We start from the raw sequence: 25,301 nt of genomic DNA on the forward strand, positions 1-25,301 counted from the left end.
GACCAACATCTCAACCTGTTCTGGATCCAAGGACCAGCTTGACAAGCAGCACCAGTAAAATGACTGATCTAGAAGAGTGAGTTTAGTTTTACGCTGCTTTTAGCAATATTCCAGCAAAATCACAGCTTGGGACACCAGAAATGGTCTTCATAGATTGTACCCATGTGGGAAATCGAACCCAGGTACGAACTCTATAACCACAAGGCTAACCCACCGCCCCTTGATCTAGAAAGAGATATATCACAAACAAATGGTGCTCTGTGAATAAAACTGAAACATCTGGAGATTATGCCAACCGCATGTCCAGTGCACCATCTTAATATTCAAATTACAAGACATGAACTGCACTGAAGGTTTTAATATCTGTTTCTGCACTTGACACTGTTGCACGACTACTGCCTTTTGATTGCTTCAGGATGCTATTGTGATACAGGGCGACAGGTGATTCATGTTTATGGTCAAAATTAGAGTGCAGAGTTACATCCCTTTGGCACACAAGAACACCCAAACACATTCATCACTTTGGGCTTTCCCCTGACACCCGTGAAGATCCGGGTTAGAATTGATCTTCAGTAACCCATGCTTGTCGTAAGAGGCGACTAACGGGATTGGGTGGTCAGGCTTGCTGACTTGGTTGATACATCATCGATTCCCAATTGCGCAGATCGATGTTCATGCTGTTGATCACTGGATTGTCTGGTCCAGACTTGATTATTTACAGACTGCCGCCATATAGCTGGTATATTGCTGAGTGTGGTGTAAAACTAAACTCACTCACTTTCCTCTGACATCAAGTTGATACGCTGTGATAAAACTGGAACTTGTTCGGCTCAGCGTGGAGCCAAACTGTCCAATATCAAGTCAGTTGTCAAGAAACAGATGTTTCATCAGTAGTAATTTTATTTACAAACATTACACTTCATCTTGAGTAACATTACAAAGACAGCTCATTGACACTCAGAATTGGGATTACCAGTCCCTCATGAAATAATGTGCTATTATATTTTTCAGTGTTAGTTCGTGCCTAAATGCATACAATTGCATGTACTGTTTACAGCTGATAGTGACATGTTACAATGAGTGGGTTATGTTCAATGTGCAAAATAACAGCAATATGATACTTACATCAACAATCCAACAGAGCACATTGCTGACACTGCCATGACTTGGACATTCATCCTAACTTTTATAAACCACTGAAAAATATATTTCAGGTTTTATTGTCTCCTAAACCAACAAAAAAAATACTATAAGGCCTTGTTTCAGTATTCACTACTGATCATTTCCTAGGGTTACCCAATTACTGTAAAGGGGCGGTGGGGTAGCCTAGTGGGTAAAGCGTTCACTTGTAATGCCGAAGACCCAGGTCCGATTCCCTACATGGGTGCAATGTGTGAAGCCCATTTCTGGTGTTCCCCACTGTGATATTTCTGGAATATTGCTAAAAGCGGCGTAAAACTAAACTCTTACACACAATTGCTGTAGACTGGGACTTGTCTCATTTCTTCTGAATATTGTCATGCAAATAGGAACTAGTACTTCATACAGATTGGAACTGACAAATTTCCCCACATTTAAATTTAAAATTGATATAGTCCACAGATGTTATCACGCAAGTGATGTCATGTTTAGAATACAAAAAAACAATCCAAAACAAACAATAAACACACAACCATGTGTTCTTTTGCTCTTAATGTCATTCTTTAAACATATTAAAAAAGTATTCTCATCAAGGTATGGGCATTAAAAATTTCTTCAGATGGCCAAAGATTAGTCACTTGGTCTGTGTTAACTCGGACACAATGGCTAATAGATAAAGATGATGCAGTGCTTATTTGGAAACTCTAGAAGTATTTTCCATTATCTGACATTAAATATTTGCATAGTTATCTGCATATGACCCAAAAGAATACCGTTTCATCCACTGGCTTTATCCCGCCACAGAACCCACCCATTACATGAACAGTTTCATAGTGGAAGCTGTTTCTTAATGAGTGCATAATATATAAGCATAATAAATATGAATGATAAACTGAGCTCATTGTGTTTGGAAATGTGAACCTTTACTCAAGCATCAAAATAGACCCTGCCTCCACAGAAAACAATACTGACATTCCATCCAGTCATTGCAGTGCTAAATAAACAAGGACAAGACAAGAAAAGTAATAATAACAGTAATTACAGAAACATAATTTTGGTTAATCTGCTGAGAATATAAGTTACCTTACCTATATACAAGCCACAATAGAATATGAACACAATTATCAATTTATCCCATAAATCGGAAGAAAGGTTTCTGTTTCATACAGAAAATGTATTGTAAAAGTACTTCTGTCAGTCAACCTTATATCATGTATACAGTCACACACACTCAGACCTTGCACAAATACCCAACCACACAAACATCTATGAATTGGTTTTAAATTATGCATGAGATTTTGGCATCAGTTATCAACAGATTTTATGTAAATGCACGATTGTACTGTTGATAAAATATCTTAACACAACAATGTGTTATAACCGTGGAAACTAAGAACCTTTTGTTTGCAGCTTCGCCGTCACCAAACAACCTGTTTATCGTGTAACTGCAGCCTTTGTTCTTCGAACATTGACAAATATTTTCCAATCAATCCATCCTCATTACCTCAGGGCTTGCATTTCAATAAAGCTACACAAATCTCTGGATCCATTCCTGTAGTTCATGTGATTGAAAGTTACCTGCCATGATTTCCAATAACATTTTATGACCAATCAATCTGTGAGAAACTTAACACGTTGATTGCCACCACAAGTATACTCGTAGTATCAATGTCTGTTCGAATTTGCCACTACGAGTTATCTTGTAGCTACATCAGTGGTATTTACTCGTAATGACAAATTCGAACACAATTGATACAAGTATACCCGTGATAGGCAGTCAACGTGTTACAGGTACATGCAGCAAAGGAAGACTAGCCACTGCATTTGTTAATGGACTTGAAGACATCCTTTCCATTAAAAAGATTCTTGAGCACCTTCAGTTGTGTGTCAGTCTGATTTTCAATGTTTCCAAACTCTATCATGATTAAAGGGACTGGGCACCATGTTGTAAATACCATGAATCCAACATTTAGGTTGGTCGTTACTTACACTCTGATGGACTGAGTAGTGTAGCAAATTAAAGTGGCTAATGAAATTCAAGGCAGGTAATTTGAAGTCACAAGAACCCAAGGGAATGGATCTTGGGGTTAGTTTCGGATTGCTGGAATGTGTCCCCTTCAAATTCGGAGGATGTGACAGATCCCTCAACTATAAATATGTTACAACAATAATGCCTGAAGTGTTATATGTCAATTATCAATGCGCTCATCATTTTCACAGATAAATGTTCCTGCTTACAATGTTCCATATTCTGTGATGTTTGAAGATTTTAATTTACATTCAGTTTTGTGTGACCCAGTGTCAAAATCAAGCCAGTAAGAGCCACACAATAAATACAATGGCCACCCACAGGAAAACTCTCGACAGGAACTGTTCTTCTGCATGCTGTGGGGAGTTGGCTGTTGCTGAAAAGAAACACATACAGCATATGAAAAAGGCATAAATTTGATAATAAATTGGGACACTATTGTGAGTAATTAATATTCTGTTTTTAAGTACACTTTAATAGATTTTATTTCCACATTTTTAACACCATGGGTTGTGTTTTCATGGTGTTTGTTGTTTAAACTACAGAGCAAAACTCTGGCTGATCATTATTGTAAACAACAATCCACAATGTTGGGTAAGATGGCATGCAATCGACCATGTCATGTCAAAGATACACTCAGGACCAATTTGAACCAGGAATATTTACATGCTTTAGTTTAACTCTGCAGGGCAAACGGTTCCTCCTTAGTTGACTGGGTTCCCAACATACAGAGGATACATTGCTGAATCATTAAAACAAACTAGCCACAGTAATATGAATGGAGATAAACACCTGCTTACAAGCATCTGTACATGATGGTAATACTCACGGGGACCAGGTCGGCCATCATTGAAGTTAAAGGTTGAGGCAAAAATGCCAAAGGGAAAGGCACCAATACCAAATGAGAACTGAAATCCTCCATCACCGAGGCCAAAGCCACCAAATCCCTGAAACAAAAGAACAGGAAGATATATTACTGACAAGTCGAACAAGGTTGTACTATATGTACTGGGTACATGATGTCTTCAAAGACAGTGTGAGTGAGCTTGCTTTCATATCATTTTAGCAATATTATGGCAGGGGACACCAGAAATGGGCTTCACACATTCTAGGTTAACATTCATCCTAAATCTCTATTGATTTATTTGTCTCATAAGGCAGCTCAGTGGATTTGGTGGTCAGACTTGACTCTCACTGTTAGCATGGGACTCCAAGCACCTGCCTCTTCCAATATCCTCATCTGTCATACTTGCCATTCATCCATCCACATCAGGGAGACATTAACAACAGGTTCACACAGTATGAATGCATAATGTCATTTGGAAAATGAAAACTGCTTTTTCATAATCACAGCAATCATGGTCACCGATGATTTGGTATCACTTAAATTTTACTTCTGTGCACAATCACTTCAAACTTACAATACACAAGTCAAATGCTTTGTAGTCTTTGAGCATCAGCATGTGTTGGTTCGTTTCAGCTCTGACACTCTACATCCAGTTTTATATCATGACTCATGGGCATTCACAATCTCATGTCACTTGTGGTAGTGTACTCTGCTCAATTTGATACCGTATACCGGGAAATTTTCGAGGTATCTAATTTTCGAGGTTTTCGAGGTTAGAAACGCAACCTCTAAAATATTATACCACAACATTTTTTGAACCGTACCTTTGGGGATTTCCTATCGATAAGCATTTCAACTGCTGGCAAACAATGACTTCCTGACATGCGCATTAACTCCGTAATGCCTGTCAACAACCACGCTATTAGACTCATTTTGTCTCGTCAAAATGTAACGACATCGACTGAAACAAACTTTTATTCGATGCGATGGTACGTTTGAGTCAAGCTACTTACATGTATAAACTATCGTAAACAAAGAGTTCAACTTCTCAGCTTTCTAACAACAACATAGTTTCAGCAGAGACCCATGCTTATAATTGGTTGTTAAGAAAACAATATCGTCTGAGAAAAATGGCGTCATGTTTGAACTCTGCAATCAGAGAAGTTTAGGTGGGCCATTTATTATAACAAAGGATCAAACGTTTGTTTTCATTACTATTATTGCTGTCATGGACTGGTATACCAGTTGTTATAACAGTCAGACAGCAGTTATCACTGGCTACTGGGAGTTTTGCCGATAGCTCAGTGAGTATTGGTCCGTTAAGTGACGTTTCTGGCCACTTTCTTCTAACCTCGAAATTAACATTGTCTAAAATATTTACATATTTTAGGTCCCCAAACCTCGAAATTTAAATCACCTCGAAAGCTCTGGGGGTCTAAAACCTCGAAATTTTAATACCTTGAAAATTTCCCGGTATACGGTATATCTCTGGGGCCTCATATTTCTAGCTTGAAACCCCTACAATTCAGGTCTTTGAGTCCCAAGGACCCCCACAATAAAATGAAATACCTATGACATGATAAATAACCACCTACCCCAGAACTTGTGAAGATCTGGGTTAAATTGATCTTCAACAAACCATACTTGTGTCGTTAAGAGTCGACTAATGGGCTGGTCAAGCTGACTGACTTGGTTGACACGTCATCCCATCCCAGTTGGGTAGATCAATGCTCATGCTGTTGATCACTGGATTGTCTGGTCCAGACTTGATTATTTACAGACCACTGCCATAAAACTGGAATATTGCTGATTGCAGGATTAAACAACAAACAAACCTACCCCTGATCCTTCTGGTTCTGACCGCTGACCAGGTGGGCGTGGGGGAAGCTTCTCCCTGTAAATAGTCATAGTTCAACACACTCATACATTCATAACAGCACCAAAGATTGAGATGATGAAAAATAAGCACTGTTAGTGTTAGAAATTAACAAGCATCTCAGGGATTAATGGTTTTAACCTGTACCCCAATCAATGTATTTCTTTTAGCATGAGAAGTTCATGACAAGGATTCCTTGACTTTCCGTGCTTAATTTCAAACCTGGATAAACCTAAGATTACACTTGGAAGCATTTTTGAAGAGAGATAACCCTAACTTGCAACCAACCCTTGGATTGGAAGTGGTATCTATTTCTAACGATCATGAAAAGGTGCTTGATTTACAGTAAGGCTAAAGACAGTATTGGTTTTATCTATTGGAACTAAACTGTAAAAACTCCGAGTGTGACAACCATGATAACAACTCACGTAAGTGTGAAGCCAGATAAATGAAACCTTAGCAACATATGGAGTTAATTAGATTCTGTACATCATAGTCGTGCCACTGTGCTAGTATAAACATAATATAGGTAGGTCCTGAAAATTTCAGCCATGAACACATATCTATGACATAAAGACCCTTGACATGCTTAACTAGCTATCAATGTAAAGAGTAATCATTCCCTTGACTTTTCCAACTAAAACATGCTTCATACCTGGGATCCTGTGGATTTGGGTTTCCTCTTCCATAAATAGGAATAACTTTGTCTTTACTTATTCCTGCCTTACAAACAGGGCAGGTCTGCCGATTCGGGCGTGTTTCTATCCACTGGTGGAGACACGCCCAACTGGGGGGAAAAAATCAATAAGTGTCACTTGACATAAAAAGCTGGTGACTTCCTCTCCATATGATCACAAACATTACGCCAAGGATATGATACATTGAGACACCTGTTTGATAAATATATTACATTACATGAATGATAATAAAATATAGGAAGTAAGCCATTGAAGCTGAATGACTATGTGTTGCGTCTTAGCTATCACTAACGTAAGCTGAGATTTGGGGACTTGTTTCAGCTGAGCTACAAAATATGGCACTTGTGATCAAACATTTTAGGACTTGACGCTATTCATATTTTAGTAACGGGATACATCGTTCCATATTTTTGGTTTCTTTTTACGGAATACAAAACAACATACGTACCAAAATAAATGACCGCACATACTGACAACTGGGTCGTGGGCAGTGTCCAGGCATATGTTGCACTCGTAAACAGAACCATCATTATCTTCATTTTGATTAGAGGAGCCTGCCCCACCACCTCCTGTGTTTGGTGTTTCAGTTGTGCCACTCATTGTTAACCGGTAAATTCTACAATAATTCTACATCATCAACAACATTTGTCACGGCTTCTTCTGCAGGAAGCGGAATTAATGATGTGTCTTACGCATGCGCTCAGTGGTAAATACAAAACATGTATTGACCAGTAGAAACGAAATCAAACCTGAAATCAATATACTGGTTCACGTGTTAAGTTTTGAATATCAAATAAGTGGCTAAATATGTTAATTCAAGTTGCCGCTGTTTATTGAGGTCGCACATCTATCCATTACACGCGCCCGGTAAATGGTTGAATATTTTTTCTGGTCTAATGCATTGATCAGAGAATGTGTAAATAGTCGAAAAATTCCACGACCATTAACCGGTTATACCATACATACATACAAATATTTATATAGCGCTAGTTTCTGACATGTGCCACTCAAAAGCGCTGGAAATGAGTCTGGAAAGACATGGGTCAAGTTCGGTAGGCAGTACTGAGCAAATGAGTTTTCAGTTGTGACTTAAATGCTGGTAGATTCTCTTGCGATCTCAGGTGCATAGGTAGATTGTTCCACATTACTGGACCGGCTTTTGCGAATGAACGGTCGCCAAATGTCTTTGTTCGGGTAGTTGGTACGTCCAGGAAATACTGGGAACCAGACCGTAAGGATCTGGGAGGGTAGTGTTTTTTAAGAAGATTTGAAAGGTATCTGGGGGCAAGTCCATTCACACACTTGAACACTAACAACAGTACTTTGTACTGGATCCTGTATCTGACTGGCAACCAGTGTAGACGGTGGAGTACAGGGGTGATGTGGTCGTATTTCTGGTGACGGGCTATCACCCACGCAGCAGTGTTCTGCACACGCTGAAGCTTGCCAAGTATAGATGCTCAGATGTTCCAAACAGCAGCGAGTTGCAGTCTCGACGTGATGAAGGCTTGGATAAGAGCTGAGGTGGTCTTGACATCGAGATACCTCCTGATCATGCTGATGTTGTGAATATGGAAAGTACACACGCCTGCAGACGCTATTAATATGCGACTCCATGTCCAGGCACGAGTCGAATATCACACCTAGATTCCGGTCTTCCTTGCTTACAGGGATCGCACACAATCACCAATGCGGAACTCTGGAAGGGAGAGAGAATTTATACTTCGTTTGGAACAGAATACTAGAAGCTCTGTTTTTTCCTCATTCAGTTTCAGGAAGTTAGAAGTCATCCATGTCTTGAGGCTACCGACGCACTACTGACCTGACTCAAATGTGAGTTTGACTGAGTGACCAGTGGTTTAAATGCCATGTAAACCTGTGTGTCATCAGCATACAAGTGCAGGCCCAGCTTGTAAGATCTCACAATAGCACCAAGAGAGGAAGTGTCGATTGTGAAGAGGAGAGGACCTAGTACGGATCCCCGTGGGACACCATATGTAAGGTCCTTGGCAGTTGACATCTCTCCATCTATCATGACGGTCTGTTGTCTTCCAGATATGTAAGATTCCAGCCATTTCAATGCGACTCCATTGATGCCAAACGTACCTTCCAAAGTTGAAAGGAGTATCCTGTGGTCGATGGTATCGACAGCAGCATAGAGATCTAGTAGCACTAGAATAGCAGCCCCATCCTGATCTATTCCTATGAGAAGATCATTCTGAACCTTTGTCAATGCTGTTTCTGTGATGTGGAAGTTACGATAAGCAGATTGAAATTCTTCCTGGAAATCATTTAGGGAAAGGTGATACTTGAGTCTTGTAACAACTGCACGCTCTATCAGCTTTGAGACAAATGTCAGGTTCGATACCGGTCTATAGTTTTTAAGTTGTTCAGGATCTAAGCTCTTCTTCTTAAGGAGAGGAGTGATAGCTGCACGCTTCAGCTGTTCTGGCATAACACCTTCACGTAGAGATGTATTGACAATATGTGTCAGCACTGGCAACGACGAGACCAAAGTTTTCTTTAAGAGCCATGTTGGAATTGGATCTAGCCTGCATGATTTGGTTGGTGACTTCATTACAAGGTTGAATACTTCTTCTTCAGTTGCTGGTTTGAATTTCGAGAGGGGTTGAAAGGTGTAGTTTGCTGATCCCTGGATGTGACCATCTGTTGAAGCGAAAGATTGCCTGATTCCTGCTATCTTCTCAGAAGAATGTGGAGAACCGGTTGGCGAGTTCAACCACAGACGAATGAGAAGGGAGTGTTGCACATTTTTGCTTATTAAACAGAAGTTTATTTGCAATTGCGAACACCTCTTTCTGTCCGGTCACAGTTTCCAATGTCTGCTTGTAAAAATATGGTCTTTGACTGCACCAAAATGTCTTGGATACAAGCCCATCTCCATTTCAAAAATAAATATCACGAGTGTCAAAACTGGCACTACCATATGTTTTATAGTTATTTCTTCGAGCAACTAGTTATTTCTGTGATTCTACAATTAAGCAACCAAGCAAAGGTCAAATTATCTTGGACGCCTTGCCTGCACGTGTATTAACTTTATTCCTTTTAATAAGGAAAAAAACCCAAAAAGGAACAAAGCCCATGGATATTCCAAAGTCCACAAAAGGCACAATGATTACTTGAAGTGAATGTTCAAGCCCTGAAGGTTGGGGCAGGGCAAGGTTATGATTAGTACATCATACTTGATAACTTTTGAAATACCTCTATTAAAATTTTATCGAATCATGTGGAGGAAAGGTTTATATATTGTTTGATTTGCCTAAAAATCAATAAATGAAAAAATAATAGCTTCAGAAAGAAAACTAAAATCTGTATTCATTTGTTTTACACTTCTAAAATTTGATTAACCAAGATGTCAGCTTACAGCAGACGATGCATGTTGTGATTGCAACATCTGCTCCAGTCGTTTCCAGCAGCTTCTCGAACGTTGGGATCCACGCGGACGAATTTAATTGGAAGGTTGTTGTATATCTGTGTATATATTACAGTATTTGCATTTGCAAAGTTCCGAAATTATCATGCAGTCAGTGCACTTTCGTATGTTTTACATATTCGTTATCAATCATGCTCGGAGTCGGATGGAAATACAGATAGAGCAATTTTGAGCAATTTTGATGTAGCTGGGTTAGGAGTCATCCCAAAGATAGCACCCATACCTTGTCAGGGCCAGACAATCCAGTAATCAACAGCACGAGCATCGATCTACCCAACTAGGAGTAGGATGCGATGACATGTGTCAACCTAGTCAGCCAGCCTGACTAGCCCATTAGTCGACCCTTACGACAAGTTTGGGTTGCTGAAGACCAATTCAACCCAGATCTCCACGGCAACCTTGCGAATAAATCTAATGGTTTAATGTTATTCTAACCACACTGAGATAATGTAACAATTTCACAATAGTCACTAATTTCCACATATAGCCTTGAAACAGGCAACACTTCGGGGCATAGTCTCCATTTCATGTGTTTGATTCAGTGAGTCACAAAGTTCCAAAATAAAGAAATTCTTATGGTTTCCGATTTGCAGAATGTAGCAAGGTCTCAGCTACATGCACTACAATGGCAAATACAATAGAACTTGACTCAATAGCAACTATATTCTCAAGATAAGTAAATGAAAATGACCAATAGAAGCATTGTCTATTTAAATGCAAAGACTATGCATGATCATATTTGTGCATAGGTCCATTGTAATTTTACTATTGGAGTAATAGACCAAAGTAAGGGATCAACAACTTGTAGTAAAGACTGTGATAACAAATGAACCTTTCCATGTGCCTGTATATTATGTATGTGATATCCTTAATATATTTCAGTGTACAACATTGAACACAAGATGCTGTCACCAGTTTTTGGAAAAGGAACTAAATTTTTAGCATTTGGAAGGATGTGCCCAAGGTGTTTGAGAGAATCTTGGAAGAGTATATCTTTCATGAGATACTTCAGCAATTCATCATCCAACAAGTTTTATCCACCAAAATCCATTCACCAAATACAAGTGGTCCATGTTTCTTCAAAGACCAGACTCCTTACATCTGGCAAGATTTTCATAAAAAAGTCATATCCTAATTTTTCCTATGGCATATTACCAATGAGTCTGTCAACAGGCCTGACTCGTTCTTATGTGACAAGTGCTGGCATTCAAAAAGCTGTGACTGGCCTGGTTGCCAAGAGACCAGCTAGAAAAAAAGTAACTCCTTCTAAAGAAGCTAAGGTAAATATGTTTTTGGTTTTCCTTTTTTGAGGTATTATTTTTTTCACAACAAACCCCATATTTTGACTGTCATTGTATCTTCATATCATGGGAGTCAAGTATATAACTGATATACAAGGATTAACCATTGAACTTGGTTTATGCTTTGAACAGTACATGTGTATTTTAGTTATAGCAAAGGTTGTCAAGTTATGGTTTGGTAAGCTCGTTAAATTGTTCACTCGTCCGCTTCAGAACTGGGTTCCATTCCCCTCATGGATACAACGGGCGGTGGGGTAGCCTAGTGGTTAAAGCGTTGGCTCGTCACGGCGAAGACCCGGGTTCGAATCCCCACATGGGTAAAATGTGTGAAGCCCATTTCTGGTGTCCCCCGCCGTGATGTTGCTGGAATATTGCTAAAAGCTACGTAAAACCAAACTCAGTCAGTCAGTCAGTCACATGGATACAACGTGTAAAGTACTTAAGACCATTTCTGATGTTCCCTGATATTGCAGGTATATTGTTACAAGCAGGGTAAAACTGCACTCACTCACTCATTTCCATGTGGGAGGAAAGCCCACAGTGACACATTTGGAAGTTGGTTTTTATCATAAACATTGGTAATAAGCAGTCTGTTGAACAATCCCTGGACCATTTTGTTTTCATTCTTCAAGGGCATATAGAAGTTGGTGTAGTAATACAAGACAAATCTTATAGATAACAACTTCTTGATGTATTTTTCACAACATTTCTGGGCTGATCCACCTGAAGATGGGGCAAGAACTAGCCCAGAAACGTGTAAAATAAATCAAGAAGTTGTTATCCATAAGATTTGTCTTGTATCATTTTATTTTCCCTCCGTCCAGCACTGACAGCTATGTCGTGGCACTGGGTCTTCTCAGTGGTTGTTCCAGAGACTAAGCATAAGTCAAGGATAATGAGGATCATACTGAGGGCAATTGTGGGATTAGAACCCAGTATTCTGCCAAGGTTACTACAGTGGAAACCTGATAAGTAAAATTTCAAGGGACTCGCCAAAATTGTTTACTTATCAGGTATTTTACTTATCCAAACTTATAAAAACCTGCAAATGGCAACCATATGCATGTATATGTATGCATATGTAACAATAACAATGAACAACTTATCAGGGCTGGCCTCCAGTTGTCAGTGTATTGTCAACTGCTTGACGCAGCGATCTGTAAGTAGGATGTTTGTTTGACTGGAGACTGACACGACTGCCCCTCATGTCAGATTATGTGGTGATCGCTAATTTAGTTATCCAGTCTCTTTTGTTAAGTAATTTACTTCCAGGGACCGTGAGAAGACGTTAGTTAAGGGGTATTTACTTATCCGAGTTCAGTTAACCGGACTCTAATAGTGATAATTAATTAATGCAGAAATTTGCTGGGACCAAAGAAAAGTGTTTACTTATCAGGTCTGTTTAGTTAAACGGTCTTTACTTAGGCGGTTTCCACTGTATGTGTCATTTTATAGAAAAAAAAGATAATTGCTCACAGAAAAATACTTTTAAAATTTACCTCTTGATAATAATTCACTCACAAAGTTATCTGAATGTGGTCATCCGTGTTATAGGATGGCAAGATGATGGTGACAGCATATGCCATGGCTGAAGAGTTGAACTTAAGTCAGCTGAGGAAAGCCCTAGAAGCTCAAGGATTGTATGTGATACACGAACTCCCTGTCGGTGAGACACTTTCAGTGATTCAGATTTCTACAACACCCCTGAAGTAGGCAAATAACACACCATTTATGAGCAATATTGGTGCTCCTATCTCCATATTGTATCCCCGATAAGCATGATAATTGTTTGACTGGCATTCTAAAGGTTGGTGAGTAAATAACGAACCATATAACTTTATGGATAAGAACTTTGTATTATTGCACAACTTCAATGTTCAGATGGAGATTCCTACGCTGTATCCAGCTTAAATTGCGTGCTAGTGGGCTACCTTATCCCTTTTCAAAGGATTGCTGAAGAGCCACTGGAATCTGAATAATTATAACAGATGTTATATTTGAGATTACACTTTCTCAGTAAAGTACAGATTCTAGTACATTTTGCGTTGAGCCCCATCTGGGATTCAAAACCACACTCTCAAAGTCAGGCACCTAATGGCCAGCACACAAACTCAGCAATCTAAGCCACTCAGCCATCATTGCTACCACAAAAATGGACAGACAACTGGTAGTCTTGATCACATATTTTGTGTCACCCTCTGACAAGTGTAAATTTACATATGTTACATTTGACCATTTTCTAAACAGCATTGTGTATTCTAAAGAAACATTACTCTTCAAAGGAGCAGCTTATACCAGTACAAAAATCATTTAATTTTAACTATCTCCTCAACCAAGCTCCAGTTTTGATTACTGGCTGTCTCTTCTTGTCCACAGATGTGACAGGAGGCCTGTATGCAAAGGCCAAGTACAAGGTGGATGAAGAACTTAGAGAAATGTTTTTCTTCAAGTAAGTTTCCATACTCCATTAGAAAATCAATGACAAAACAGTCTTGCAATTTAACAAGAAGTTACAAGTATCTTACAAGTGTATCCATTCAAAATCACATTCCAGCTGCAGGTTGGTGTCCTGTAATCAGATTTATATCATGGACAACAATGCCAGCAACCTATTTTAACCTTGTTTTGTTATTTTGTTTAATGACCCTTTAAGGTCCGGGTTAGTATATTGATCTTCAGTAACCCATGCCTGTCGTAAGAGGCAACTAACGGGATCGGGTGGTCAGGCTCACTGACTTTGTTGACACATGTCATCGGTTCCCAATTGCATAGATCGATGCTCATGCTGTTGATCCCTGGATTGTCTGGTCCAGACTCAATTATTTACAGACTGCCGCCATATAGCTGGAATATTGCTGAGTGTGGCGTAAAACTAAACTCACTCACTCATTATGTTTAATGACCAAACAAAACTGGGTCGCTTGCATTGTTGTTCATGATCTAAATCAGTTTGATTATTTTAACCCAGAGTCCTCACAGGGATATATTTGGGTGCACAGAATTGCAGGGGTTCCTACCTTCTCCCTTGCATTCAAGCAGTGCATTCTCCACATTGAAGATGGACTACTGGTCGAGGCTTTTGCTCATTATGCTAACTATTTCATGATAATGTGTGAAATCCCTTTTCTAGTCTTCCTTGCCATGTTCAGCCTTACTCTGCACAAAGATGTGTTGCTGTTGAAACTTTCTAACCCTCCTTGCAAAATATGGCTTAAATTATACAGAGTGCCTACCGTTAATATTTAAGCAGAATCATACTGATATTTTATACAATATTCCATTCGTATGAACAAGTGAAATGCATGGTAATTTCATCAAAAGTTATTTAACTTAATTAACCATGTGGAGAATTAAACCCATGTGGATGAAGAATATGAAATGTGATAATTCAAAGTTTTTGTTTTCTCTAGGGAAGGATCTGTGGTATTTTGGAATACTCCAGAAGTTGAGGTATGTAGTTGTCAGTATGATCACAGTAATACTCAACCTTGGTAGAGAGGCCTTAGTACCTTAGTCATGCCCATGCCAGGTCATGTCAGGTCATTAGTACAATATAAAAACACAATGCCTTTCAGAGAGGGTCAAATGCAACATCTGTTATCTTGGGATTGCACTTCTCAGTAATGGAAGTCATGTACATGTTATACATGTATTTGGCCTTGGACATTTGTCGTGAGAACTCATTTAATTATATTATTTAATATCTCTGTTAAAACAGATGTATAACTTTCATGTACTAGATTGTATCATGCTATCAAGATATGTGTGATGTCCAGCGAAGTGTACCATAACAGTACAGTTAGCTAGTATGAAATTAAGGGGGGCTACTGGGTCGCAATGCCCGCTTGCACAAAGCGACCTTGGCACAAAGATGATCGTAACACTCATACCAGTACTCCAACATAGACATAGGACACACTTAGTGCTAAGAGTGGTTGTGCAGTGGTGATCTGGAGTTTTCTTTTGTGATATTTTAGGTGCGGAGGGGTAGTCTAGTGGTTAAAGCATTCACTTGTCATGCTGAAGACTTGGCTTACATTCCGTACATGGGTACTATGTGTGAATCCCATTATTGGTGTCCCCTGCTGTGATATTGCTGTAATACTGCTAAGAGTGGCATAAAGCTAAGCTCATTCACTCACTCATTTTGTGATTATTTAATGGAGGGGCCCTTGAGTCTTAAAGTTTTAAACTAAAGCGATGCTAAGGACACCTTGGTTGATGCTACCTGATCAGTTATGATCCAGTTGCCATGATAATTGTGCAAGACCTTGTTGTTCTGTGCAGAGAAGTGAAGTGCTGAAGTTCCTCATGAGGCACTGTGAGGCTCCGTATGACCGGAGTATCGTCATGCATGAAATGGAGGACATGCCGTTTATCATGACAAGGTTGGTAATGGGATGGTCATGTAGTTGGCCTTGGACACCTTTGACCAGTGACCACAGACCATTGAATGTTTGTTTTGTTAGTTATGAACAAATAATGGAGAAAACCCAGATTTTGATTCCCCACATGGATACAGTGGTTCAAGAGGTATTATTTTTTCAAAAGGAACACCTGGTAATTTGTATACATAAAACTAAAGTTCTGTTAATAATGCCTTGAATGTTTTCTTCTAGACAGAACTCAGTTATTTATGCGGATCAGATCAGTCTCCATCGCCCTCGTTGACAACGGACAAGCTGAGCCAATTAACTCTTGTCCTATGATGGTTGTCCTCACTGATGGGGAGCATTTGTGGGACATTTTAATGTTGAGTCAAGTTGAAAATGATGTAACAGGTGTTCTGATTGGATAAAGAAGGGAGATAATTTGTGTTGTTTCTTTTGCGCTGTTGATTTTAACGTTGCACTCAGCAATATTCCAGCTATATGGTGGTGGTCTGTAAATCATCTAGTCTGGACCAGACAATCCAGTGATCAAAATCATGAGCATCGATCTATGCAATTTGGATACAATGACATTAACCAAGACAGCGAGTCTCAGAGGTTGTTAATATGATTTGAAACCCGATTAAATTAGAATCCATGATTTGAATCAGAATTGAATATTGATGCATGGTAGAAAAAATTATTTAGGCATATTTTTTCAGTGAGGCAACAAACCTTGTTGGTGAGTTGATCAACATTCAGGAGAAGGAGGAAGAGGAGGGTCACCAGATTCTGGAGAAGTACACCTTCTCCAATGCCCTGTCTCAGGCTGGTAAGGGGATATCAGTCATAGCACAACTGGTACACTTCTCCAACTCTCCAACACTGGGGTGTGGGGGCAGGGTTGGCTCAGTCAAGTAAGATACAGCTATTTGCTGTGTGGAGTTGTGTCCCTTTGTCATGCAAGAAACATGGGATTGTGTGGGTTTGAATCCTGGTTGTTTCTAGGTTAGTCAGCACCTTGTCCATGCTCATGGTTTTCACCAAAGTGGTAACCATGTGAGATCTGGTGTTCCTTCCACATCAAGCTGATATAACAGGGAAACTGTCACAGTCACACCTCTGCTGCAGCATAACTGTAATTACACTGGGAATTTCAAATGCTGTTTGTGCAGACTTTGGTCGATTATGTGCCTGTAAACAGAAATAGATACAACATTTCATGTGTGGTTTCTGGCATCCACCATTATAAGAGGTAGTCAAATTTAAAATAATGTAAAGATGTAGGGGTCACAATTTTTATGAGTGAGTGAGTATAGTTGTACGCCACACTCAGCAATATTCCACAATTCTTATGGTGAAGGTCTCGTATCTTCTTGTTACAAGTGACATGACTGATTCTTGGCATATGAAACCATTTTATGGCAAACTAAGTCTCACAGCCCAACATTGATAATAGAGCTTATGAAAATGTCAGAAAATCGGAAAATATCAACAGTTTCCGATCTTGTCTCAAAACCATCCTCTTCAAACGAGCATTCGACTAAGAGCACATGAGCAGGACTCTGGATATGTAGCGCTATACAAATGTCTAATTTGATTTGATTTTTTATTTGAGAGCTTTCACTACATTTACACACCAGAACTTGGGTAATTAGATCAAGAATTGGTGACTATTAGCGACACAAGAAGATAGAGTTTCATCAAGTTAATGATTATGATGATTATGATGTTGTGTTCCTCCAGTGAACCTGGGTGTGTGGGAGGCAACTCTGGAGAAGTTTGTGGACCTCATAGAGCCAGTCACAGAGGTAAGTCTTTCTCTGGCTCCAATTACCAGTGTCATTTCAGTGACTTTCAGTATCCAATCTCTTAATAGTGAGATCTCATAAGGGTTGGGAAAGCCACATTAACTTGGTGCGCCTAAATGGCTGCAAGAGTTGTATGTTCCCCAGGGAGTTGAGATAAAAAAATATGATGTGCCGTTGAGATGGACATCCAATGATCGAGGGAAAAACAAATTGCCTTTAAGCAGCTGAGATGGATATTGGCGCTATAAAATATTAGTATGTGCTCACGTGCACTTCTCCAATATGGTACCTCTCTTCTTGAAGATCTAACTACCTTGCTGTAGAAGGTCCCGATATTTGGATCCAGCATTAACTTTGACTTCCCAGTCTAATATGACATTGATTTGAAAAAGTTGATTTAAACAAAGGGAAACCCACTTATATATTGGTATTTCCATCGAACAGTTAACTTGACAGTTATTCAATGTCTCAGTTTCACATGTAGGCCTTGCATGATTATGCCTATAGACTGGAAATGGGAACTGGGACATTTTGAGGGAGTTGAGCCCCTTATACATAATCTTGAAACTCCACAGGTGTGTACAAGTTAGTTCCTGCGCCATATGTCAGTACATATGGGTATATGTCAATGAAGACATCTGTAATAGATCTATGAAAACATAAACGAGTATATTTTTTACTACATCCATGAATACATTTGTGAGTACATCTGGGAATACATCCATGAATACATTTGAGAATACATCAATGAATACATTTGTGAGTACATCTGTGAATACATTTGTGAATACATACATGTAACGTTTACATCACAGGACTTGAGAGATGGGAAAAAGATCCGCATGTCACGACGTGAAGTTCTGCGAAGGACAGGAGAGCTGTTTTCTTTACGGTAACCATAATTTTGTACTTGTATTTTTTTATGTTATTCGATATTTGTTAAACTTAATTGCGAGATGACGCTGTGATGATCCACTGTTTGATATTCCATAATGGTAAACACCAGTGTATGAAATAATGTTTCAGGATCACTAGCAAACCGGGATGGAAGTTTTAAAAGTTACTAGCCCGAATGAAAATTTACTAGCCAAACTAAATAAAGATACAAAACTCTCAAAAGTAGTTATTTATTACAAAGTTGTCAGCACCATCATGATTGTCAGCACCAGATTTCAGTACAAATTTCAGGTTTATAACTATTCAAACAGTGACAGTCAAGTTAAGCACTCTTTATTTTCTATGACTCAAGGTCTGACTGACCAGGTTAATGAGATCATCATCACATTACAGAACATCTTTGATTTGTCTGAAATCAGCCAATTGAACTCGGCAGACCATTTCGATATAAAATTTCTTTCAGCTTCAATTTTTCAGATTCTTATCAGATTCTCTTTTTCTTCAAGCCTTTGCTTAGCAATCAGGAATTTTGCCTTCTTAATATCTGCCTGCTGTTTCAGCATGTTTGTTTACATGAAGGATTTACAAATGATGAAGGATGCGTTGGCTATTTTGTTTATATTTTGATTATGATTATGGTGTTTATTTCTTAACACTGACTAATCATGATGCGTCTTAGAAACAGGTTAGGATTTCAGCTTCAGGTGTAGTTTCACTAAGCTCAGGAATTGTTGTTTTGAAAACAAAACAATACTTACTAAAGAAGTAGGAACTTTTAATAAAAGGCCATGAAGAGAATATTTCACAGACTGAAATTTACACTAGCAAACCGGGCTACCGGCATTCTTTATTTACTAGGCCCGAAGTTTTACCTAGCATCGGGCTACGGGCTAGTGGTTATTTCGAGCTGGTTAACTTCGCAGAACTTCATCGTGTCAGACATCGCGGATCTTATAAACAGGTTAATTACAAGGGCCAATGAAATAAATGTTTATGATTTCATCTATGACCATTCTGTTCATTCCGACCATGTTGGTTTACTCTGCTCCACAAATCTTCACAATCCCCAACGATCAATCATTCGAAGCAAGTCCTGAAAATGGAAGGATATGAAAATGTCAGAAAATCGGAAAATATCAACAGTTTCCGATCTTGTCTCAAAACCATCCTCTTCAAACAAGCATTCGACTAAGCACACATGAGCAGGACTCTGGATATGTAGTGCTATGCAAATGTCTAGTTTGATTTGATTTGATTTTTGATGGTTGTTGCATGTCTTTGTATTGTATTTTCTAGATCAAGGCTCATGATTTTAATTAATGAATTGTAGGATCCAAATTTGATTATGTATATAAAGAGTCTGGTAAAAAAGTTAGTGGGGTGACACAACATAATAGTACAAAGTCCAGAAGAATTTTTGCAATGTATGTCAATCCTAGTGTTGGGAATCCGAAACCAAATCCACTATCGATTATCGGAGGACTTGTGGTGAACGATTATCGACTATAATCGAAATATATACATTTTTAATGTAATCACCAATTTTAAGGGGTTTTCCCCAGTCTTTTTCTAATTAATGTTTTTTATAACTAATACTGTCATGTAATGAAATGCATGCATGCAAGAAAGACACTGAAATTGTAATTAAACAATGAAAGTAATTTATTGGTTAGTTTACTTCATTCAAGTTTGTAATACTAAATCAACAACATTCCGTTTAATCACAAATATATTTTTTACAATCGATAATTATTTTTAGTCCTTCTTTCGATCGATTTTTTATTATTTTTGATCATCTGAACACCACTGGTCAATCCAGAGCTGTATACATTTTATGTTGATTGTCCATGTTTTGTCCAGGCATGTGATAAATCTGAGTTCTGACCTGCTGGATACGCCAGACTTCTACTGGGACAGGGACATGCTGGAATCGTTGTACCAGAAGGCCTGCAACCACCTTAACATCAGCAGAAGGACCAGGGTAGGCAGCCCCACCACCCCACCCACTGGCCCAGTCACACCCCACAGGCACACCTCCTGGCCCAGTCAGCCCCACAGCCCCACCCTCCTGGCTCAGTCACAGCCCCACCTCCTGGTACAGTCACAGCCCCACAGCTCCACCCACTGGCCTAGTCACACCCCACATCCCCACCCCCTGGCTCAGTCACAGCCCCACCTCCTGGTCCAGTCACAGCCCCACCCACTGGCCCAGTCACATCCCACCTGGTCCAGTCAGCCCACAGCCCCACAGCTCCACCCACTGGCCTAGTCACACCCCCCAGCCCAACATCCCCACAGGCTCCGTCCAGTCCCACAGCCCCACACCTCCCCACATCTCCACCCCCTGGCTCAGTCACAGCCCCACCTCCTGGTCCAGTCACAGCCCCACAGCCCCACCCACTGGCCCAGTCACATCCCCACCTCCTGGTCCAGTCAGCCCCATAGCCCCACCCCTCTGGCTCAGTCACAGCCCCACCTCCTGGTCCAGTCACAGCCCCACCCTCCTGGTCCAGTCACAAGCCCCACCCTGGCCCAGTCACATCCCACAGGCCCACATCCTGGTCCAGTCAGCCCCACAGCCCCCACCCCCACCCCTGGCTCAGTCACAGCCCCCACCTCACTGGTCCAGTCACAGCCCCACAGCCCCACCTCCTGGTCCAGTCACAGCCCCACCTCCTGGTCCAGTCACATCCCCACAGCCCCACATCTCCACCCACTGGCCCAGTCACAGCCCCACCTCCTGGTCCAGTCACAGCCAGCCCTCCAGCCCCACATCCCCACCCACTGGCCCAGTCACATCCCCACAGCCCCACAGCCCCACATCTCCACCCACTGGTCACAACCCCAAGCCCACATCCCCAGCCACCCCCATCCCCATCACGCCCCACAGCCCCACCTCCTCGTCCACAGCTCCACCACTGGCACAGTCACATCAGGCAGTGCAGTACTCTTAACAGGGTTGCTTCCCTTAGGCTGGCAAGGACTGGCTCCGAATGTGTATTTTTATAGACTTATCCAGAGGACCAGTGGAAGCCTTATTTCCCAAGCTCTCTAAGTTTGTAGCAGGCCCTGCCTGAATATGACAGAATTTGTTACCATGTTTGTATTGCCTATAAGTTACAGTCAGACCCATTTTTGTTGAAAATCAACTGAAGTATTGCGAACTCACTCAGAACTGTAGCTACTACTCATCATTGGGTTTTCATTTATCCTCTGAACTTCTTAGTGGTTCTTGCCCAGCTGAATTTCAAACTCTACAGAATACTATAATGGGTTAGAATCCCTGTTCAGCTGTGATTTTGATTCTTGGGTTTGTCTGCATCCACTTGGTTTTATGTAGGTGGTAACTATCTACCACCTGCATCATTCTGGATTTTCATGCTGGTGTTAACCAACTCTGACACTGAAATACTGAATGACCCAAAAAGTTATCTGTAGCTCTGTGGAGCTGACCAATTATGAATAATTTACTATTACAACTCCCAGTTTCACCAAAACAAAGTGTCTTTTGCATCTAAGCCATAATTATCACTCCAGCAGATACTGTTCTCCACACCACAGAGGACATTCATTCTCAAAGCATGTGGAAATATATCCCTGATAAGTGGATCATTATGCACAGTAACTGTGTCCCCTGGCCATGCCAGAGCCTATGGTAGTGGGTTTGAATCCCAGTTTCTCCCAGTGATGTTTCAATGTTTCTGGGTTTGTTGGCACCATACTGGCTCATGGATTTCTCTAAAATGGTAAAAGTCTGAGACCTGCATTGTTTTCATCCTACATTAACCCAACACACCTTACTCAGGTGAATACTGTTTGGAGCAGTGTTAAACCCAATGCAATCTAAGCTCATTGTCCCTTCTTAAAGCCTCCAATTATAGTCTGTGACTGTAACCAAAGCCCAAGTCCTGTAATAACAAATTTCATCTTGTGACATCAACAAATAATTGTCCTTATTATGTTTAAACTCTACTTTTAAATGTAGTTCCAGACTGTTTCTTGCTAGTTGATGAAGTAGTTATTGACTAGACTGCAGTTAGATAAGTCCGCGTTGATGTAAACATTTTAGGGGCAGTTGAGTAGCCTAGTGGTATTGGCTTTGATTTATTCCACTAGAGTCCAGTTTTGATCCCAATATGGTTCAGTGTGTGAAGCCTACTACTGTTATCTCCTTGATTTCTGACATGACATTACAGGAGTATTGCTAAAAGCTGCTTAGAATGAGTGAGTGAGTTGGGTTGTACCAATATTCCAGCAATATCATGGTGGGGGATACCAGAAATGGGATTCACACATTGTACCCATGAGGGGAATAGAACCTGGGTCTTCAGCATGATAGGCTGACACATTAACCGTTATGCTACCCCACAGCCCCAAAGCTTTGTGGAACTGTAGAACTATACTCACGCTCTGTGTATGTTTGAAGGTGATGAATGAGAGACTGAGCCACCTGTGTGAGCTGATGGAGCTGTTGAGTACTCACCTGAATGACACACACCACACACGGTTGGAGTGGATGATCATCATCCTCATCCTGGTGGAGGTAAGGCTGTCCCAGTCACTGTAACTCTGTCATCAACCATTCTTGGTTTGCATATGTCATTCCTACCTAGGCTTAGGGACCGTTTATAATTTATGGCTGGGGTGGGGTGGGTGGGAATGATTTTATGGAGAAGCATGTACAATGTGAGTGACCCTCTCCCCCTCCCCTACAATTTTTGTACAAAGTAAGTGACCCCCTCCCCATTCCTGTATTTCTTAAATAATGTTTTAATATTTTGATGTACAAAATTGCTGAACCCCCACATCAGTCTGTATATAATCTAGCCTGGACCAGACAATCCAGTGATTGACATTATTAGTATCGATCCACACAATTGGGATATGATGGCATGTATCAACCAAGACAGCGATCCTGACCACCTCATCCCATTAGTTGCCTCTTGGGACAAGCATGGGTTGCTGAAGACCATTTTCTACTTTAAAATACTAACACGTTTCCACATGGGAACTGATGCACTGAGGTAAATCAAAACAAGAGGGACTACTTGTTTTCTCCCCAAATCTAACCATTTTTAAATCAAACTTTTGACTTTGGATATGACAAATATTTGTTTTGTTGTTTTTTCTTATAACAAATGGTGTCTATCCAAGATAAAAGCATAAACTTATCAGCAATGTTTTCCCAGATTTCTATTTTCACCTTCTGACCTTAACACGAATGTAAGATATCCAGCATTTTATATGTGAAAGTTATCAAAGTACTTTTGTTTCAGACAGATATTTTTCCAAACAATCTATCTTCTGACCATCCCAAATCTGTATTTATATCTCTTTGTTGCAGGTTGTGTTTGAGATTGTGCACTACATAGAGCGTTACCTGTCTGCTAAGGAACAGTATGAACAGGACACCATTGTACAAGAAAGTCAACCATCTTCATGAGCTGTGTCATGTATATATTGCCAGTTATTAGCCAGAGGTTCAAACATTACAGTGTTCAAGTCAGTTTTGCTCTGGTGCAGATATAATTTTGAGCACATGTCATTTAGTGTATTGCTTATGTCATCCAGTCCGCATTTTGCATGATGGGAATATTAATGTGAAGTGAGGTTCAAACCATGTCACACTAAACATGACTTCATACCGGAAGATTTCTTACTGTGACACAACTGTCATGATCAGTGCATATTTCTTAAGGGGAACTTAAACAGATTAAGTGAAAATGAAAAAGAATTTTTTGGCTGTTGCATGAGTGTTATACTGATTTATTTAAATGAATTCATGTATTAACCTTGCTCTAAATTCAAGAATTGTGACATATTTTATAACATGAGTTTTTTCAAACAAATTAGAAAAATGTTGTGTATGTATTCCTGTACCTAAAAAAAATATACAAGCACATTGATATGTAACATGCAATAATGATATATTTATGTAATGTATTCGGTGTATATAACCCATGTTTGAAGATGGGCCTGTTTTTGTTAATCTGTGACAACACCTTAATCTTTTGGTCAGGAAATTGTCATATTTTGTAAGGGTGACGTAGGGTTGCGGAGATGGTGTTATATTATATATTATATTGTGTAATATATTTACATTTTTCCATGACCCACCCCTCCCAAGAATAATGACCAACACATAATGTTTAAATTTACCACATTTATCTGAAAATATAGAACTGTGACGTTTTTTTAGGGGGCTGTTGTGCAGAGCAACCTTGGCGCTATGCCAGTCGTAAGTCTATGTTAAGGTATAGGAGTTCATTCACCTTAGCGCTAAGATCGCTTTGTACAACAGCTTCCTGAACACCTTCAGCATGCAGTGTCATTTTACTATGACCTCATCTGTAATCTCAAAGCCCTTCCCCCAACCTTTCTGGTAAACGAAGTGAGTCCTTAACTCAAGACTTAGTGATGTCACAGTGTCTGATCTCCCTAATTGTGCACTGTTTGATGTGAAGAGTTCTTGGATGGGTGACCGTGTTCGGCAGCTTGATTTCTGAGAGTTTCTAGGACTTCAGTTCTGCTCCACAATGAAGCACATGTGATACATGTGGTCTCACCTTAAGCAAGTGAGTTTGTTCAAACATGTGTTTGTTCACCCAGCAGAAAATGGGTACCCAGTGGGATAAGTCATGTGACTATAACCTTCTAGCGCCTCACAGGCAGCTTGGGTTATACGGGGTAATAATGAACAATCTGTTTGTATGCACTTCGCGCATGCACTTGGTGTATGGAATTTGGCGCTACAGAAGTACACATTATTATTATTATTAATTGAACTCACTTTTTACAGCACTGCTTGTAATGTCCCTAGATGTGTTTATGATATACCACGGTTTGTGCCTTGAGATGTGGGGAATGGCTGCTGTATA

At 40.0% G+C, this 25,301-nt stretch overlaps 2 protein-coding genes across 2 annotated transcripts; one reads left to right on the top strand and one right to left on the bottom strand.

Moving 5' to 3' along the window:
- Window positions 1-882: 882 nt before the first annotated feature.
- Window positions 883-7,271, bottom strand: LOC124290342 (E3 ubiquitin-protein ligase RNF185-like). Its single transcript, XM_046727053.1, has 5 exons — window positions 7,039-7,271; window positions 6,548-6,679; window positions 5,856-5,910; window positions 3,999-4,116; window positions 883-3,545 (listed from the first exon to the last, which is right to left on the bottom strand). Exons 1-5 carry the CDS (start codon window positions 7,188-7,190, stop codon window positions 3,448-3,450), a joined length of 555 nt encoding a protein of 184 aa, XP_046583009.1. The 5' UTR covers window positions 7,191-7,271; the 3' UTR covers window positions 883-3,447.
- A 2,693-nt stretch (window positions 7,272-9,964) lies between these two features.
- On the top strand, window positions 9,965-24,552 carry LOC124290353 (required for meiotic nuclear division protein 1 homolog). Its single transcript, XM_046727061.1, has 12 exons — window positions 9,965-10,070; window positions 10,927-11,324; window positions 12,900-13,011; window positions 13,722-13,794; window positions 14,756-14,795; window positions 15,633-15,733; window positions 16,438-16,547; window positions 17,462-17,526; window positions 18,342-18,418; window positions 20,284-20,404; window positions 22,850-22,966; window positions 23,768-24,552. The coding sequence occupies exons 2-12, from the start codon at window positions 10,947-10,949 to the stop codon at window positions 23,864-23,866; spliced, it is 1,293 nt and encodes a 430-aa protein (XP_046583017.1). The 5' UTR covers window positions 9,965-10,070; window positions 10,927-10,946; the 3' UTR covers window positions 23,867-24,552.
- The last annotated feature ends 749 nt before the right edge of the window (window positions 24,553-25,301 follow it).

Source organism: Haliotis rubra, unplaced genomic scaffold (assembly GCF_003918875.1).
Source record: "Haliotis rubra isolate DU_JTF1 unplaced genomic scaffold, ASM391887v1 Scf462, whole genome shotgun sequence".
Taxonomy (NCBI): Eukaryota; Metazoa; Mollusca; class Gastropoda; order Lepetellida; family Haliotidae; genus Haliotis; species Haliotis rubra.

Bases quoted from the DNA above. Each gene is read 5' to 3' on its own strand.
- LOC124290342 (XM_046727053.1), bottom strand. From the start codon at position 7,190: ATGAGTGGCACAACTGAAACACCAAACACAGGAGGTGGTGGGGCAGGC. The intron at 5,911-6,547 runs GTATGAAGCATG...GACTATTTACAG, and splicing joins CCAAATCCACAGGATCCCAG to GGAGAAGCTTCCCCCACGCC. The intron at 3,546-3,998 runs GTGAGTATTACC...GTTTCTTTTCAG, and splicing joins TGATGGCCGACCTGGTCCCC to CAACAGCCAACTCCCCACAG.
- LOC124290353 (XM_046727061.1), top strand. From the start codon at position 10,947: ATGCTGTCACCAGTTTTTGGAAAAGGAACTAAATTTTTAGCATTTGGA. The intron at 14,796-15,632 runs GTATGTAGTTGT...TGTTCTGTGCAG, and splicing joins GGAATACTCCAGAAGTTGAG to AGAAGTGAAGTGCTGAAGTT. The intron at 15,734-16,437 runs GTTGGTAATGGG...ATATTTTTTCAG, and splicing joins ATGCCGTTTATCATGACAAG to TGAGGCAACAAACCTTGTTG.